This window comes from Megascapheus bottae, chromosome 25 (genome assembly GCF_031878675.1).
Source record: "Megascapheus bottae isolate mThoBot1 chromosome 25, mThoBot2.hap1, whole genome shotgun sequence".
Lineage (NCBI taxonomy): Eukaryota > Metazoa > Chordata > Mammalia > Rodentia > Geomyidae > Megascapheus > Megascapheus bottae.
Window position 1 is genome coordinate 13096624 of NC_143533.1, and position 19613 is coordinate 13116236.

The 19613-nt window shown below is 45.2% G+C and overlaps 1 protein-coding gene across 1 annotated transcript in view; it reads left to right on the top strand.

The window, feature by feature from the left end:
* Myo1e (myosin IE) overlaps window positions 1–14959 on the top strand; it is a 127217-nt gene extending 112258 nt beyond the window's left edge. Inside the window, exons 27-29 of the mRNA XM_090358289.1 lie at window positions 1658–1859; window positions 10525–10694; window positions 12913–14959. Of these exons, the coding sequence (XP_090214415.1) occupies window positions 1658–1859; window positions 10525–10694; window positions 12913–12989 (449 nt within the window). The 3' untranslated portion in view covers window positions 12990–14959. The remainder of the gene's footprint in view (window positions 1–1657; window positions 1860–10524; window positions 10695–12912) is intronic.
* Window positions 14960–19613: the final 4654 nt, after the last annotated feature.

Below are 19613 nucleotides of genomic sequence, written 5' to 3' on the forward strand. Positions count from 1 at the left end.
TATCTGTGAGAGGGAAAAAAAAAAAAAAAAAGCCAGTGGAAGCTGGGAGATGCAGTTTGTGTTATGTAATTTCTTGGTGCTGGCCAGGACTACCTGGATGGAACATTCCTTGCTCTCAGCTATTTTGACCAAAGTCATCTCAGGCCAAGTTAGACCATGGCACATCTTTCCTTGAACATGGTCCCAAATCTGTATAAATGACCAAAAGTGAAAGACCAGGATTTTTAATCTCTTTGATTTTAAAAAAGAGAAAAGAAAATCTTAGTTCATTCCCAAACCACGCTTTTGCAAAACTATAATGAAAATTTTAAAAAGAATTTGCAGAACAATGAAATTGCAAAAGCATACAAAACACGAGCCAATAACTTCTATTGGTAGAGTCAAGAGGCATAAAATATATCTGTCCAGCTGCCACGGACATTTCTACAAGCTCACTTCTTTTTCATTTCTTAACTCATTTGGACAAGCAAGTTTCCAACAGTGCATGGCGTGGCCTGTCTGTGAACCCCACTTGGAAGCCCCTCCTTTCCCCGGCACCTTAGGAATGAGTGGGCCTCAATGATCCCTGTCTCCAGATGCTGAGCTGAGCCAATCAGATCTCACTTGCCCGATGGCAACATTTGTTTCAACTGTTTAGCTCTGATGACCTCAGGGATCATGGGTAGAAGTGGGGAGAGAGAAAGACAGAGAGACAGACACAGACAGAGACAGACACAGAGGTAGAGGGTTAAAGACAGTAAAAGGAAAGGAGAGGAAAGGAGAGATGGAAGGTCGGGGGAGAGAGAAAGAGTGAATATAAAGGATATAGAGGAAGTTGGGTGCCAGTGGCTCCACACTTATTATCCTAGCTACTCAAGAGGTGGAGATCTGAGGATCAAGGTTCAAAGCCAGCTGAGGCACAAAAGTCCACGAGACTCTTACCTTTCCAAGTGCTATGGCTTCCAGTGGTAGAGTGCTAGCCTTGAGCAAGAAAGCTCATGGACAGTGCCCAGACCCTGAGTTCATGACTGCCAAAGAAAAAAGAAAATTAAATGTGCAGCTGTTTCAACAGCTGCCTGCCTGCCCACTTGAGTTAACGCCCCAAATAGGAAGCATGCCTATCAGTTGGCTATAAGCTCCCTGCCCTTGACTGGGGGCTTTGAAAGCCAGACATTTGAGGATCCTATTGTCAAATTTAACCGTGCCCTGGGGCCACTTCCTAGGAAATGTATGATGATGATATTAGCTCTATCACCATCATCACCATCATCACCATCATCATCATCATCATCATCACCACCACCACCACCACCTCTGTGCACTTACCTCATAGGTGCACATATCTTTTTTTTCCCCCAGGACTCAAATTCAGTTATCTAACACTTCTTCATTGGCTAGCAATCTGCCACCTGAGCCACAGCAACCCCTCGAGTTGTTGTTGTTGTATTTCTGAGTCCAAGATTCAAGCTTGGAAGTGCATACAGTCTGATTTCTCACCCTAGGAAAGTTGGTGAGAAAATAAAGTAGTACTACAGCTCCATTACTGTATATTCGATATGGTCCCTTCTATTTTTCAGATGGGGAAACTGAGAACCAGAGAAGTTAAATGACTTGCCCAAGGCGCTTTGGCCTGGGCTCATAGAACTGAAGCTGTGTTTCTCTTTTTTGCTCTGTCCAGGATACCACCAGAATGGCATCATCAAAAACCAATTTATGCCACAACCCCACGCCCCTGGGAACCAAAGATCCAGTCAGAAAAGCCTGTATACCTCCATGGCCCGCCCTCCCCTGCCACGACAACAGTCCACAGGGGCAGACCGCGTGTCCCACACACTGGAGAGCCTGGATTTCCTCAAGGTGCCAGATCAGGGTGTTGCCGGGTAAGATAAGACTTGAGTGGGTAAAATCATGCTCCAACTCCTTCAGTTACACGGGGTGTTGATGGTTCAGGGGTGACATGGCTATTGATTCCGGATTCCCCGCCCCCCCCCAAGCCTGTGGGGCTGTGGCTGGCGTTTATAATGGTGCAGCCAACTGCATGCCACACAACACATATCATTCTCCAGAGAGGGTTTCTCGTGGAAATTCCCCTGGGCCCTGATAATCCGTGACGCTGGGGCCTTTGTTGCTGGGTGACATGATTGAGGAATAATGATAGTTTGCGGGAGGAAAGTGAGGGGTGCTTTGTGTCGGTGTATATACCCATGCCTGGGTTACGTTAATGGAGCACCCCAGTAGTCTGTGGCATGACCCTTGATAGCTTCCACACGAGAGAGAGCCTTTGCCTTTCTAGAAAATAGGAAGGGAATGGTAAAAGCAACCATGCTTTGTAGCCTAAGAAAGCAAAGAGCTACTCCATAGCTGAGATCTGAGGATCGCCATTCAAAGCCAGCGTGTGAGACTCCAATTAACCACCCACAGGCTCTGAGTTCAAGCCCCACAACTGACCAAAAATGAAACCCCTCGTACTGTGTGCGGTTGCAGGTGTGGTGAACCCAACAGTGCTGGCTCATCTTCCGCACCCTCTTCCTCCCTCCCTCCCTCTGCATCCTTCTTTCTCTCTGCTCTCTCTGCTTGTGTGCACATGAGATCTGTAGTGAAACAACGGCTTTGCGCTGGGTTTGGGGGCAGCCATAGGGCCTGGAAGAACGTCGCCATGTTTTTCTCTTCTCTTCCCCTAACAAATCTACCTGCATCTCCCGCGGGCCACTGGCTTTCTCATATGAGTAGCCATCAGCAGAGCACATGCCACTTGTTTGGTTCCTTGTCTGTCTGTCTGTCTCTCTCCCTCCAGTCCTTTTTCTGTTTTACAACTCAAGCCTCACACTGCAGGCACTGGAGGTCTGTTCTTTCCCCTCCCCGTCCCTTCCACTGTAATGACAATGGCAACTCCACCTCCAGCAATGATTCCCTCTCTTTCCCCTCTCCCAGTGGTACTGGGATTGAAGATCGTGGTCTGACCCTTGCTCTCAGCTTGCTTCTTTCCTGGTGCTCTACCATGTGACCCATGCCTCCTACTCTGTCAATAGCTCTCTAACCATAATGCCCACCAGATCCACCCGAGGCGCGCAGGGCAACAGGGTGAGAGACCCAGCCCAGAATTCACATTTCTCTTCCTGAGCTCAGCCCGTGTTGAGCACATTTGAAAGATGAGCCTGTAATATAAAGGCACCTGTCGTGCAGTGCCCAGGCCCATGCGTGTCCACACTGCTTAGATGGGCAGATGTCACACGCCTGCTCTGAGGCTCCATTTGATGCCCAGGCCTGGACAGGAGATATAAAAGCAATCTAGAAATCCCACCCAGCCCCTTTGCCCTGTCTGCCAGCTTCCTGCCTGCTTTGCTTTGGGTTAGCAAGCCCAGCTTTGCAAGCCTGCGCTGCAGATTTGCACACAGGCCAGATGGGAGCAGCTGGCAGCCCAAAGTAGCAATTGGAGAGCACCGTCTCACCCCCGACTATTCGCTTCCAGCCCCACAGTGCACGCTTCCCTAGTTGTCTCCCCAACACCCTTAGAGATGGAGAGGGGGGCTGTGAGGGGGTACCTGAACAACTGCTGCACGCATATGTGTGTGTGTGTGTGTGTGTGTGTGTGTGTGTAATAGTGAGAGCCCCACATACGGCCATACTCTTGTGGCAGCTCTGCCTTAAAAAGAGGCTTAGGCAAGCACGGTCAGTCCTGCTTGCAATCCTGGCTACTTGAGGACTGCAGTTGGAGGCCAACCTCAGCAAAAATCAAAAGTGAGATCCTGTCTCGAACACAAAAAGGACTAGGAGCATGGCTTAAGTGGCAGAGTGTCTGCCTAGAAAGTGTGAGGACCCAAGTTCAAAGCCCAGTAACTGCCAAGGAAAAAAAAAAGTTATACCAAAGGGATGATTTTCTTTTTCCTAATTTTCTTGTTGTGCCAGTCGTGGGGCTTGAACTCAGGGCCTGGATGCTGTCCTTGAGGTCTTTTACTCAAGACTAGAGTCCTAATACTTTGAGCCACAGCTCCATTTCTGGTTTTTCTGGTGGTTTATTGGAGATGAGTCTTAGGGACCTTGCTTCCTTAGGCTGGCTTTGAACTGTGATCCTGAGATCTCAGCCTCCTGAGTGGCTAGGATTACAGGCATGAGCAAGTGCCCAGCTAACTATTTACTTTCTAAAACACATAAAGGTGAAAGAAAAATAAAAGGTTTCAAATGTGGCCAGAGACCTTGGATGTCTCATTTCATGAGCCCCTGTAGTGATGTGAATTTAATAGCTTCTCCTTTTTGCCAAAGAAATAGATTTGCATTTCCTTCATGGGAGGTTTTGGAAGAAGCCAGACATTTTAGATATCCTGAGCTCATCTATAGTTTCCATAAACATGAAGGCCCCTATTTTGATCAAAGTTTAAATTGTCACCTGGAGAATGTACAAATCTATAAAAAGCATTCCCAGCCTTTACTTCCTGGGCTTTTTTAAACCCTGGGTTTTAATCTTTTCCTTTCTTTCTCCCTTCTCTCAAAGGATTGGTCTTTATAGATGTAGTTAGCGGCAGCAATCAGGTTTTGTTTTTTTTCTTTTTGGATCATGTAATATGGGTAAGAATCAAACAGTATAATTAGCACTTCAAGTTAATTCAGGAAGGGTGATCAGTGGATTTTAGGTTCAGCCGATGTTGTTGTGGAGAGAGCACGAAGTCATTGCTAAATGAACCGCTGTCCATCCATAGGCGCTACCCTTGTATTAAGGTGTTTGTGCCCATGGTAGCTGTTGATGATTTCAATACCACTCTTCAAATGGCACTAAGAGATGTGGGGGGTGGGGAGAATTGGCCTTCAATCTACCAAAGCTTTTGATAAGTCAAATCCAGGGCCTGGAACACTGATTCACACTACTTAGGAAACGCAGAAATACGATAGGGATTTGAAGCCAGCCCAGAGAAATAAAAGATATTGACACATTAGGTGCTCTTCTTGTATTCCTAGCTACTCAGGAGGCTGCAGTCTGGGGGATCAAGGTTCAAAGCCAGCCCAGGCAGAAAAATCCTTGAGCGCTCACCTCTAGTTAACCAACAAGGCTCTGGGGTATGGCTCAGGTGGTAGAATGCCAACTGAGCAGTCAAGCCAACAGGGAAAGCATCAGGAAGTTCAAATCCCAAACACACACACAGACTCAGGTTAAAGATCTGAGATTCACAATTCAAAGCCAGCTCAGGCAGGAAAGTCTATGAGACTCATATCCAATGAACTACTAAAAAGCCAGAATTGTGGTTCAAATAGTAGAGTGTTAGTCTTGAGTGTGAAAAAGCTCGGGGACTAGCACTAAATCTAAACAAATCCAGCCAGGGACCAAGACATGTATGGCAATACCTAGTAGCATGATTTCTTTCCCCATGTCCAGAAGCATAAGTGGATACAACACTTAAATGCTGTCTGTGGCCCATGGTGAGATTCTTCGAATGGAGGCAAATTTTCAGAAGGCTTAAAATGTCCAGCAAATATCCAATAGTAATATTTCTACACGAACAGGCAGCCATAACCTGGCCCAGACTGAAGCCAACGTTTTGGAATTGCTGGCATGCATTTTCCCCCATTTCCAGTAATGTTTAGACAGGGAGTCTTTTGGAACCCAGCATATTTTTCCAAAGCCAGTGAAAGAAAATGCCATTATTTTCCTTCTTGGAATCTCAAGGCATACATTTCCCGGCTGCTGAACAAAGCAGTGATATTTGAAAACTTCATTCTCTGGTCTCCCAGGCATAGATTCCACACGGCCACAGGAGCCAGGAGAACAGTCCAGAAGTTAGCAAACTGGGTGTGGGTCTGCTGTGCTGCTTAGGCCTTCTGTTTTACTCATCCAGCTTTCCCCTTAATGACCTTGCCCTCTGTGTCCTCACATAGATCGTAGGAATAAGAAGAATAACATAATAGCCAGGTGCGTTTGGCTCACGCCTGTAATCCCAGAAACCACTCAGGAGGCTGAGATCTGAAGCCAGACTGGAGATGTGGATCAAGTGGTAGAGTACTATATGACAGCCTTGAGTTCAAGCCCTGGTACTAGGACCTCCCCTTCCACCCCCCCACCAAGAAAAGCACTCATTTCCAATGAGTCAAAATGCAATTTGAATTGCTTTCTTCTTTTTGAAGGGCTAGAGAGAAAATTCAGGATATTTCATGTACCCGGCAATACTGTACCCATTAATGAACTATAAACCACCCAGAATTTTTTTTGGGGGGGAATGGGGTGGGCAACAGTGCTATTGTTTGAACTCAGGGCTTTGACACTGCTAGACAGGCACTCCACCACTTGACCGGTGGCTCCAGCCCTTTTTGATTTTTTTGGTGTGTGTGCTTTGTGCTGACATATGCTGGTACAGGCCTTGAATTTAAGATCCTGTGTTTTCACTGAGCATTTTCTGCCCTAGGCTGGAGAAGCGTAACACTTAAGCTACATCTCCACTTGCAGCTTTTTGCTGACAGATTGGAGATAGTTTCGTACATTTTTCTGCCTGAACTGGCTTCAAACCTTGATTCTGCAGATCCAGCCTCCTGAATAGCTAGGATTTCAGCAGCTCTGAGATAGGGTCTCATTTTTCCCCTTGCCATCCTGGATGACGACCTGCCAATACTAACAGAAGTGGGCCTTGCTAAGCTGTAATGAGGATGGGCAACCTTGAGACAGCATGATAAGGCAGGACAATCCCCCCCTCCAACTTCCCATGAATATCTTACCTCTTATCGCTGCAGCTGCCCAAACCCTGGGAAGCCAGGAACATGAATGACCAGGGTAGCGTTTGATGCCACTGGGGTCCTGTTTTCTTTGTTTGGTTCTAGGACTTAAACTCAGGGACTGGGCACTGTCCCTGCTCAAGGCTAGCACTCTACCACTTTGAGTCACAGCACCACTTCCAGTTTTCTGGTGGTTCATTATAAAAGTCTCACAGACTTTCCTGCTTGGCTGACTTTGAAGCTCAGATTTCAGCCTCCGGACTAGCTTGGCTTACAAGCATTATTATGAATAAAATGGCAGACTGGAGATGTGGATCAAGTGGTAGAATACCATGTATATAACCAGGTGTCTACTCCCCTTTTCTTTCTGGCTTTTGGCATCTTGTGAGATTCAGCAGCTGCCAGGAGGTCTCAAATGTCAATTGAAAACCTCCAGTATTCCAAAGAAATTTCTTGATCATCTTGTAGTAATTCAGGACTTACCGCGGTACACTACAAATTGTGTGTGGGGGTGGGGGTGGAAGCTGAGTGTTAGGAGGCGTTCCAGAATTTAAATTCATGCTTGCTAGGCAGATATTTGATTGTTGAAACCTGATTCCAGATCTATTTTTCATTGATCTGGATGTGAGCACATGTGTGGACCTTATTCCGCCTGTTTTAGACTTCCCAGAGTTATCAGGAAGACAGGTGTGTGTCAGTATGTCCACCCTCCCTCTACTGAGATGGAATTTTTCAAACTTTTCTGCCCAGGCTGGAACCTCAATCCTCCTGATTCTCAGTCTTCCACAGCAGCTTGGGATGGCAGATACACACCATGACACTCACAAGTGGAAGTGTGTATGGATGGCTCAAGTGGCTGAACACCAGCCATGAGCATGTAAACTGGGTGAACATGAGGCCTGTGATTTGAACCCCAGTGCTGCCAAAACTTTTTTTAATTAGGTAAGGATAAAATATGAATATTTAGTGCATTTAAAAAAAATTTGCCAGTCCTGGGCCTTGAACTCAGGGCCTGGCCACTGTCCTTAAGCTTCTTTTGCTCAAGGCTCGTGCTCTATCACCACTTCTCATTTTTTCTGTGTATGTGGTACTGAGGAGCTGAACCCAGGGCTTCATGCATGCTAAGCAAGCGCTCTACATTTACATCTATGCTTAGAACTCTAAATAATTTCACCCCCTCCACCAGTCTATCGACTTCATGTTTAATCACAGGGGTTTCACAAACAGCTCATAAACTTGCTACAACTTTGAACCATCACCTCACCACCTGGCAAGCTAGTTCTCATCCATGGGCACATAATTCCCCTTCTATCAGGCCAAGTGGACCAGCTACATGGGCTGTGCTCCACAGGGCTCAAAGACCTCACTCATTCCTGGCCTGTCACTGAGTCATTCTGGGTTCACTCGTGACACAGGATCGCCACCTAGTGGCAGAGAGGAAGACTGCATTGCTTACCATGTTTGCCACTTCCCCAGAAGTTGCAAAAGTAAATCTGGTACATAGCTGGCCTAGCTGAGGAGTGGCTGTCATGTCATCCAGGCATAGGCAGGGACTCCCAGAAGATACACACAAGAAGAGAGGAAGGGTGGCCCGGAGATAGAACAGATTTTCTTTTTTTTTTGGGGGGGGGCGGTGTTGTGGGGCTTGAACTCTGGGCCTGAGCTCTTCAGCTTAAGGTTACCTCCCCACATCTTGAGCCAAATGCCACTTCTGGTTTTCTGGTGATTAACTGGAGATTAGACTCTCACAGTCTTTAGTACTTGGACTGGCTTTGAACTGTGATCCTCAGATCTCAACCTCCTGAGTAGCTAGGGTTATAGGCGTGAGCCACCATGCCCAGCAAAAAGAACAGATTTTTGACTCCACAATCCCCTCCACAATTAATGATGGCACCATGGGAACCCAGTTCTGGTGCAGTTGGCAGAACTCTTGCCACCTGCATCAAACCAGTCCCTGGCTGTCCTCAGCCCCAACCCACTCCGTCTAAAGCTCTCCAGCTGCACAGTGCTGCAACCATCTCTTCCCCCTCCATAGAACCGAGAATTATGACCATTTGTAGCCAAAAACTTGCCCTGGGTCTAAGACATCAAAAGCAGCAGTTGCCATTGGTCTGCACGGGAACTCTCCCTGGGGAATTCCCTCTGCATTTTGATTGGCTGTGCTGGGCTCTGGCTCTGCCTCTTCTGAGCCACTTCCTGGAATCTTCCCCAGAAGCAGTGTACCACTCAGTGGTACACTGCACCACTCCACCGTCTATGAATGACAGTCCTGGGCAGGGCCTGGGCACTGTCCCAGAGCATTTTTTGCTCAACATTGGCAACTCTACCACATGAGTCACAGCCCCAATCTACCTTTTTGGTGACTGTCATGGACCTTTCCTGGCCTGCATGGCTTCAAACCATGATTTTCAGATCTCAGCCTTCTGCATAGCTAGGGATTACAGGCAGCTAGAGGGTACAGGTGAGAGCCATGCATGCATGCATGCTATAGAATGTGTTATAAGGGGTTGGGGTTTTCTTGATTTTTGAATTTCCTGATTTCTCTTGTGCTTCTCATGTCTAGTGCATAGAAATTATCTGTATGCTGTCATATATTGTCATATAGAAGTGGCTTGTTAATCTCTTTGGGTATATATATTTTTTCTTGCCAGTCCTGGGCTTGAGCACTGTCCTTGGGCTTTCTCAAGGCTAGAGCTCTACCACTTGAGCCTCAGCACCATTTCTGGCTTTTTTCTATGTATGTTGAACCAAGGAATTGAACCTGGGTCTTCGTGCATGCTAGACAAGCACTCTACCACTAGGCCAAACTCCTGGCCCTAGGGTATATTTTTACCAATGGTGTCTTTGCAGGGTCATTTCACAGAAGTCCTTCTCTCTTCTTCACTCTGTAGATTTTTTTGCTTTGTGTCTAGCCCCATTTTTCCACCATAGCAATGACAGGACAAGAGCATTTCATCTTTTGGTAACCGGTTCTCTCCCTTAGCCAGAGCTAGTGAAGCAGCGGGGAGAACAACTTGATTAAACATCATGGTTTTGAGCACAGAAGTGTTAAGAGGATGGTCAGGTACAAGGTGAACTGTCTGGAGGCTGAGCTACACTGATGGCGCAGGGTCTTGAACAGGTGCAGGTGAAGGATGACGGAGGAAGATGGAAGCTAGTGAAGGTTGAGTCTGGGCCTAGGGGTATGATGTCTTCCTTCTGGGATGCATTTCCTCCTCTGCCCAGTGGGCGTCGCCCTCTTTCCCTCCTAGCAGGATACATTCAGCACTCTCAGACCCACTAACGCCCAGTTTTTTCCCCCCTAGCTGGGAAGTCACATGACTTCTGGTATCCAGCTCATACTCCTTAACCAAATATTGACAGGTTCCTGATCTATAGGGATTTAATCATACCTCTGGCAGAGAAGGGGCAGGAAATGACATCACCCTCATAATCCACAGGGTGTGCTCGCCCCAGTGGGGACGCAGAGCGAGAGGACAGGTGGAGCTTGTTCCCTTGTAGGAGGTGTGGGAGGGAGGAACATTAGTAAAAATTACATTTCCAGGCAGCCACTAGCTCCTAGCTACTCAGGAGGCTGAGATCTGAGGATCACAGTTCAAGCCAGTCTGGGCACGAAAAGTCCATGCGACTAACCTGCAATGAAACACCAGAAAAGCAGAAGCAGTGCTGTCACTCAGCGTGATAGAGTGCTAACTTTGAGCAGAAGGGTTCAGGGACAACAGCCCGGCCCTGAGTTCTAATCCTGTAACTGGCAAAGTTTAGGGAGGGAATCCTGCACCTCTAAGGGTGGAAGTGGATTTTAACCTCATGAGGACAGGGCTGAAACCCATCTCATCTGCTTTCTCTCCACAGGGTCCGGAGACAAACCACCAGTCGGCCCGCCCCAGCAGGGGGCAGGCCCAAGCCCCAGCCCAAGCCCAAACCTCAGGTGCCCCAGTGCAAGGCTTTGTATGCCTACGACGCTCAAGACACGGATGAGCTCAGCTTCAATGCCAACGACATCATCGACATCATCAAGGAAGGTGAGTGCGTAGCCAGGCAGCCTCCACACACACGCGGACACGCGCGCTCTTACCAGTGCCACCTGGGTGTTGTCATCTCCAGCTTTTTGCCTTCATGGTGGCAAATGGCTGCAGGGGGTCCACGGCAACACAGCAAACTACTTCTCAAATCTTTACCTGCAGTTTCCTTCAATGCCAGCTACAAGTTTCAAGAGGGTTAGTCCACTACTCAACTGGAATACATCTTCTAAAAAATGATTGTTCGAGGAGGTTTGGGTTAGGCACGTGAGGTTAGGAATACAGTACAGCTTATTTTTCCATCTTTCCCAGCCCCATTTTCCCACATAGAATTTGAATATCATGTCCAGAGGAAAGGTAGGTGAATTCAGCCATCTGCATTTCTTGGCTTTCGTTTAGGAATCTTCCCTGTTGTCTGTGTACATACAATCCTGTCCATATTTTCACATTTAAGACTTGTAGATCTCCCACAAATGAGAGAAAATGTGCCATTTGTCTCACTGAGCTGACTTGTCAATTTTTCTAGGTCCATCCATTTCCATGGTAGCACATTTTCTTAATCTGTTCGTCCCTGGTGGGGCATCTGGACACTTGGCTGTGGTCAACACACATATGCAAGTGTCTTTTTGCATCCCAATTTTTAATGTTCTGGGATCGTTGAATCATCTCCTGACTTCCTAAGTAGTTGTATGAGTTTAGATTCCTTCCAACAGGGTAACAGTTCCTTTTCCCCACATCTGTTCCAGCATCTGCTGTTTGGATTTGCATTTCTATCTTATATGGACAGATGTTAAATATGACATGTGCTTATTGGCTATTTGGCCTTTGTCAGAGCTGGCAAACGACCATCTCCCATTTTGTAGACTTTAGTTTGAGATCCTGTGTTGGCAATTCTTTCCAATTCGCTGAGCACAGGGAACTTGATTCACAGACTGTGCCTCAGTTCTCATGTTTCTCCCATTCCTTCCCGTAGTAGGTTCAAGGTCTCACCAATACCATTCTGGTGTTAGTGCAAGATGACAGGGACGCAACTTCCCAGCATCATTTGTTCAAGAGGCTATCCTTTTTCCAATAGATTTTCAGCTCCCTTGTTCAATCAGATGACTGGAGGTATTTCTGAATCTTTGTTTTGCTTTTGTTCCTCTAGTTGTGTACTCAAATGTGAAGTCGGGAGTTGCGATACCTCCACCCTTGCTGTAGCTATTCAGGGGGCCTTTTGTATTGCATTGAACTGGTAGCTATACGGCTATTTGTGTGCAGTTGTTTCTGCCAATCCATGCACATGGGAAGTCTTTCCACTTCAAGTTCAGTTTCTTCAGAAAGACATGTGTATGGCCAGTACTAGGGCGGTGAACAAGGCCTCACCCTCTCACTTGAAATTCTTACTGCTTTTTTTGGGTGATCAGGAGACTTTCCTGCCCAGGCTGGCACTGAGCTTTCTGAGTAGCTACGATTACAAGTGTAAGCCACCAGTGCCAGCTTGTACCTTTTTTTTTTTTTTTGCCAGTTCTGGGCCTGAACTGGGTCCTTGGGTTTTCCTCCAGGCTAGCACTCTACCACTTGAGCCACAGAACTAGTTCTGACTTTTCTAAGTATGTGGTACCGAGGCTTTGTAGATGCTAGGCCAGTACTCTTACCACTAGGCCAAACTCTCGGCTCCATTATACTTTTTTCTGCCATCTTGTGACCACCATTCTCCTTGCCTAGAGCTCCTCTAAGTATTACTTTTCCATTTTCCTAGAAATAAAACAGTTTATGTTGGTACTCACAAAAACTTTATCCAAAGATGACCACTAGAACTTCAAACTGGGGCATGGCTGCACATAGAGACGGTTGTTAATTCAAATGGGAAAGAACTACTTTTTTTGTGCCAATCTTGGGACTTGAACTCTGAGCCTGGGTGCTATGAGCTTTTGGCTGATTAACTGGAGGTAAGACTCAAAATTTGAACTGAGATCCCAGACACAGGTATCTCTCTACCTCCCACACATACAGCCTTCAGAGGAAATGCAGGATGGGAGTGCATATCCTGTAAGGCAGATGTTCAGGGCTAGCCTGGGTCACACAGAAAATCCCTGGCAGCCTGGACCTGCACTGCAGCGAGCTCTGCCCTGGTGATGGGCTCTCCTTACCAAGACCTTGTCCACTAACCAAATCCAGAAGGGGGGGGTGGCTAGAGTGGAATGTGTGGGCTCACCAGCGCGAACCTTCTCCCTGGCAGATCCTTCAGGCTGGTGGACAGGCCGACTGCGGGGCAAGCAAGGCCTGTTCCCCAACAACTACGTGAGCAAGATCTGAGGTACCCAGAAACTCCAAGAGACAGAAGTGCTCCGGGCACAGACTTTGGAGGACTCCCCCCTGCCCCCCACAACAATTTTCTGATCCACAGTGAGCAATTACTTTTCCAAGGCCTGGAGCTATTGTGCCACATTCCCCAACACTGACACCTATAGCTTATGGGATAGGGAGCTGTCACTCCGTAAGTGACCCTAAAAGGTTAAAAAGCCTGTTTATAAGGAATCCAGGAGGGCAAAAGCAGCACAGGGGTTTCCTAAGATTTATTTATTTGTATTTAAACCTGGTGAATGGGACGAGAGGGAGTGCTCTCTGGCCAGTGCTTTTGCTGGAAGAGCAAATTTCCTTTCCTCCCTTCTTCCCTCTCCTACCTGATCACATTCCTGTCTGCCATCTTCCCTCAGGGTGTGTGTGCTGGGTGTGAGTGGACACGCACTCTCTCAAGGTCCAGGACAGGCGGGCTTACCTGTGCTAGGAGGTGGGGCTTTGCCTTTCTTCTGGGTCTTCCATTGGAATGTGGCTGGTCCATGTTGGTATTGTGTGTGTGTCACGTTGTACTTATTACAAGAAGGATCTTTCTTTGCTCAAACTGTACATTTATAAAAAAAATTATACTGTATATGTATATATATATAAATATAAAAAAACCAGATGATAGAAATGTGTATGAATGTATTCAGTATTCCACTGTACTCATTCCAAAAGGTAAGGCTTTATTCCAAATCTCCTACCAGGTACTTACTGCTTTCCTCCTTGATCCCAACAAATCCATTCCCTGGAGTTTTTTTTTGTTTGTTTTCCTGTGACCGTCCCCTACCTCCTATGTGAATAAAGACATCAGTGAACCATCCACTTCTGCCAAGATGTTTGTTGTGGTGGTGACTGTCCATAACTCCCTGTGTGTGAAGACTGTTTTCTCTGACTGTTACAAGTGTCAAGACGGAAAAACATTTTGAGACCTAGTTTCAGAGGCTTAGGGGCCTATGGCAGTGCAGTACACCAGGGCCAGCAGCCAGAGAGTAAGAAAAGCTGCTCGCTTACTGATGGCTAGGGAGCTTTTTATAGACAGGAAAACCACCACCACAAATGACCAAACTTCCTCCTAAAGGTGCCAGAGATGAGGAACCAAGCTAAACTAGCCCTGAACACGTCCCTCACATTAAGAAATGCATTCAGGCTGGGCACCAGTGGCTCACGCCTTTAATCCCAGCCTGCCCTGGCCAAAAAGCCCCAGAGATTTTTATAAACTAGTCAAAGGTATGGGCCAGGAGTTTGGCCTAGTGGTTAAAGTGTTTGCCTAGCATGCATGAAGACCTGGGTTCGATTCCTCGGTACCACATACATAGAGAAAAAGCTGGAAGTGGTGCTGAGGCTCAAGTGGTAGAGCTCTAGCCTTGAGAAAGTCCAAGGACAGTGCTCAAGCCCAGGACTGGCAAAAAAAAAAGAAGAAAAAAAAAAAGTGGAAGTGGCTCTGGGGTTCAAATGGTAGAGCGCTAGCGTTGAGTACAAAGAAGCTCAGGGACAATGCCTAAGGCTCAGGCCTCACAAAGTAAAAAGAAATGCATTCAGCACCTTTCTCCAAAATCCCCTAACTGTTACACTGTGCAGAAGTCCTACAACTCAGGACAAACCCTTAGGCTGTGAACCCCTAGAAGAATCAAAAAGGAAATTACAGTACACACTTTCCAGCATACAGTGGCATAAGAAAAACGTCCCAATTTCAGGAGAGAATAAGGCTGCACCAAGTGGAGATCAAACTGAAGTAAGACCAAAACCCAGAAAGGTAAAACATAAAAGGCCATAGCTCCACACCTTTTGTGCACTGTCTCACTTTGAACCATGATCCTCAGATCTCAGCCTCCTAAGTAGCTAGAATTATAGGTGCTAACCAGCTTGCTTTTATACCTTTCCTTGTACACTTTTCTAACCTGCCAGGCAAGCACCTTAACCACTGGGGCCACACATCCTCAAAGCCAGAGCTTTAGTTCGATAGCAATTTCCTTAGCAACCAAACCTTTATGATCCTTTTCTGGCCCAGTGACTTTTTTTTGCATTGCTTCTCATTTCATTTTGTTCCTGTTTCTCACAGCAAACTAGACACCAAGCAATTGGTGATAGCCACAGCCCCAGCCCTCTGTCACCTTGCACAGTGAGCCTCCCACACAAAGTCTCAGGGTAAGGATAAAAAGCATGCAAGTTCTTGGTCAAGGTGTAAAGAACTGGCTTCTCATCTAATACCTGACAGAAGCCTTTCTACATGGGAAACCTCCACAGTGATACCTTTCTTACACATTCCAGCAGCCTCCTTGCTTCCTCCCCCCCCCCCCCCCCCCAGCAGGGGACTGAACTCAGGGCCTTGCACTTGCCAGGCAAGGGCTCTTCCGCTAAGCTTCCTTGCTTTTCTGAACCCTCGCCAGAACCACCCATCAGACTCTAAGATCATTTAACTTTTAATTCCATGTGTGCTCTCAAGAGCCAATTCCAAAAGGCGTTAAACTAACCATGGGGCCACTTAGCACACTGTTCTGTTTATTTCTCGGTACCACCCTTTTCTTGCTGACACACAATACCTGGGTCATACCAAGTTTAAAAAGGTTCCTTCTGCCTCCATTTCAGATGCTTCTCTAACCCATGGTTGCTTTTGGACATATCAGAAGCACTCTTCAACCTTTGGGTCTTTAGGGACATTCAAAACCCATCCTGTAGCAACCTCACCACCTTACCATATCTTTACCTTTATTAAGGCAACAGAAGAATTATAATCAAATAAATGACATCCTAGTAAGGAACTACAACAGGCACTAGCAACAGAGAGCTGGGGGGAAAGCCTGATGAGGAACCAAGTGACCCCACAGACCTGTACAACATAAAAATTCCTTTTGCCATTATTAGAGAAAGACTAGAAGCATTTACCTTAAAATCAGGAACTAGACAGGGATGCCCATTCTCTCCACTTCAACATAGCGCTGAGCAATAAGGCAAGAAAAGGACATCAAAGGGATCTACATAGGGAAAGAAGACATAATACTATACCTGAATGACCCAATAAACTCCACTCCCAAACTCCTAGAACTAATAAACCACTTTAGGAAAGTGACAGGATACAAAATTAACCTGCAAAAGTCAGTAGCCTTCCTGCATGCCAACAAAACACAAACAGAAGGCCAAATCAAGAAAATGATCCCATTTGCAATAGCCCCCAAAAGAATAAAATACTTAGGAATTAACCAAAGATGGAAAGGAATTATTTAATGAAAACTATAAAAGCCTAACGAAAGAAATTAAAGAGGACACCAGGAAATGGAAAGACATCCCATGCTCATACGTAGAGAGAACCAATATAGTGAAAATGGCCATACTGCCAAAATTGATATATAAATTCAATGCAATCCCCATCAAAATCTCAAAGGCATTCTTCACTGAAACAGAAGATATAATCCAAAGACTCATATGGAACAAGAAAAGACCTAGAATAGCCAAAACTATTCTAGGCAAAAAGAGCAATGCAGGTGGTATTACAGTACCAGACTTCAACTCTACTATAATAACAAAAAGAGCATGGTATTGGCACAAAAATAGACCAGAAAGTCAATGGAAAACAACAGAAAATCCAGAAATCGAACCACATACCTATAGTCAACTTGTATCTGACAAAGGAGCAAAGATATACAGTGGAACAAACACAGCCTACTCATTATTGGTGCTGGCAAAACTGGGCAGCCATATGCAGAACACTAAAAATCGACCCTAGCCTTTCGCCATGTACAAGCATTAACTCAAAATGAATCAAAGACCTCAATGTCACACCGGAAAACTTGAAACTGTTACACAATAGAGCTGGAGAGACACTGGAACTTATAGGCACGGGCAAAACCTTCCTGAACAGAATCCCAGGGTCACAACAGATTGGAGAGAGACTTGATACATGGGACTACCTAAAAATAAGTTTCTGCACAGATAAAAGCATAGCCGCTGGGCCGGGAGTTTGGCCTAGTGGTTAAAGTGCTTGCCTAGCATGCATGAAGACCTGGGTTCGATTCCTCAGTACCACATACATAGAAAAAAGCCAGAAGTGCTGCTGAGGCTCAAGTGGTAGAGCTCTAGCCTTGAGAAAGTCCAAGGACAGTGCTCAGGCCCTGAGCTCAAGCCCAGGACTGGCGCAAAAAAAAAAAAAAAAAAAAAAAAGCATAGCCGCTAAAGTAGAAAGACAGCCAACCAACTGGGAAAAGATATTTACCAGTGATACATCAGACAAATGCTGAATATCCAGTATCTGTAGATACTCAATAAACTAATACCCCCAAACCCCACAAACTAATCACTAAATGGGCAAGGGAACTTATGAGAGACTTATCAAAAGAAGAGGTTAAAATGGCAAAAAACCATATGAGAAAATGCTCATCATCCGTAGTCATAAAGGAAATGCAAATAAAAACAACCCTAAAGATACCACCTTACCCCAGGTAGAACGGCCAAGATTTTGAACTCAAACAATGACAGATGCTGGCGGGGTTGTGGAGAAAAAGGAACCGTACTGCACTGCTAGTGGGATTGTAAACTAGTTCAGCCACTCTGTAAAACAGTGTGGAGGTTTCTTAAAGAACTGAGAATTGACTTTCCCTACAATCCCACCATACCACATCTAACCCAAGATATGTTAAGGACACCTGCTCAGCTATGTTCATCTCTGCACTATTCACAATAGCCAGGCAATGGAAACAATCCAGATGCCCTACTGCAGATGGATTCTACATAGATAAAATAATACCATTTGCTGGGAAGTGGATGAATCTAGAGCGAATCATGTTGAGTGAAACAAGTCAAGACCAAAGGAACAAAACGCGCATGATATCCTTAGTGTGTGGCTATTAGATCCAAACAGTACAAGAGCGAGGACTCAATATTTGCATACTCAATGCTATGGACAAAGAATTGGAAATATAAATACAACTACATAGACATAAAAACCTATGACTCTATAGACATAATGTTTTATTACATAGATTAATATGTATCTATGACATACAAACCCTCAGCCTAATTTTAGTTATATTCTAAAATCTAAGTGCCAGTGATTGTATATAGATTCCCTTCTTGAATACGTGTTAAACACATCATTTGAAATATGTTGTAAAGATCAATGTTAATAATTTCTTTAATAAAGTGAAAAAAATAGCAAAAAAAAACCTCTTGGAAATGAAAACAAGAGGTTATTTCTTTGTTGTGGTTTTTCTTTTGTTCATTTATCTGTCTTTGGAGTGTCAAGGGGGCACAGAAACAGGGACAAAGGGTGAACAAATGCAGAAGAGGACTCAGGAGACTCTGGAAAATGAATGATACAACTTGTGGTGGGATGGGAGGGAAAACTGTGCAAAGTGAAATGTATGTATTACTTATGAAATGGTACATCATCTTTATAATCACTAAAAATAAAACAAAATATATTCAGTCATGCGGAGGAGAATGAACAACACACTGTTGAATAACAGCTGGCTCACTGAAGAAATAAAAGGAGAAATCAAACAGTTCCTGCAAATGAATGAAAATAAGAAGTACATCCAGAACCTTTGGGATATAGCAAATGTAGTATGAGATCAAAATCCATAGCTCTAAGCACCTACATAAAAACAGAAATCATTCAAGTTATTCAAGTAGAAATCATTCAAGTAAGTTTTTATGTTTTGTTTTGTTTTTTTGCTAGTCCTGGGATTTGAACTCAGTCTGGGCACTGTCCCTAAGGGTTTATTTTTGCTCAAGGCTAGCTAGCATTCTACCACTTGAGTCATAGCACCACTTCTGGCTTTTTCTATTAATGTGGTACTGAGGAATTGAACCCAGGACTTTGTGCACATTAGGCAAGCCTATTAGGCAAATTCCCACCCCAATGAACCAAATTCAATGGCTAAACAAAAAAATTCACTCTAGTCAAGTCAGCTTAATCTCAGAGACTCAAGGGTGCTTTTTTAAATGTGGATCAGCAGCTGGGAGTTTGGCCTAGTGGAAAGATGACCTATATTCATAGACTGGCAGAATGAATATGTGAAAATGGCCACACTGCCAAAGGTAATCTAAAAATTCAGTGCAATACCCAGCCAAATTCTAAAGTCATTCTTCATTGAGCTAGAGAAACCAATCCCAAAATTTAGATGAAACCACAAAAGACCCTGAATAGCCTAAGAAAATCTGGGACGGACGGATGGATGGACACACAGACGTGGACGGACATACACACATACATACAAAAGCCATGCTGGAGGTATCACAATCCCATACCTCAAAATTAACTACAGTGATATTAACAAAAAAATTAGCTCGGTACTGGCACAAACAGCCTAAAGACTAACAGATAAATAGACAAATAGACCCCAAATAAATAGACAAATAGAAGAAAAATAGATACACTGGAAAAAAAGATAGCCTCTCAACAAATGGTGCTGGGAAAACGATGTCCATATACACAAGACAAATTGGATCCATATCTGTCACTTTGCACTAGCATCAACTCAGAATGAATCAAAGACCTCCACCTCAGACATGACTATTACAGGAAGGAGTAGGAGAAACGTAAGAACTTATTGACACAGCAGGAATTCACTGAGTATAATAACTCCAGGGTCCCCGCAAATT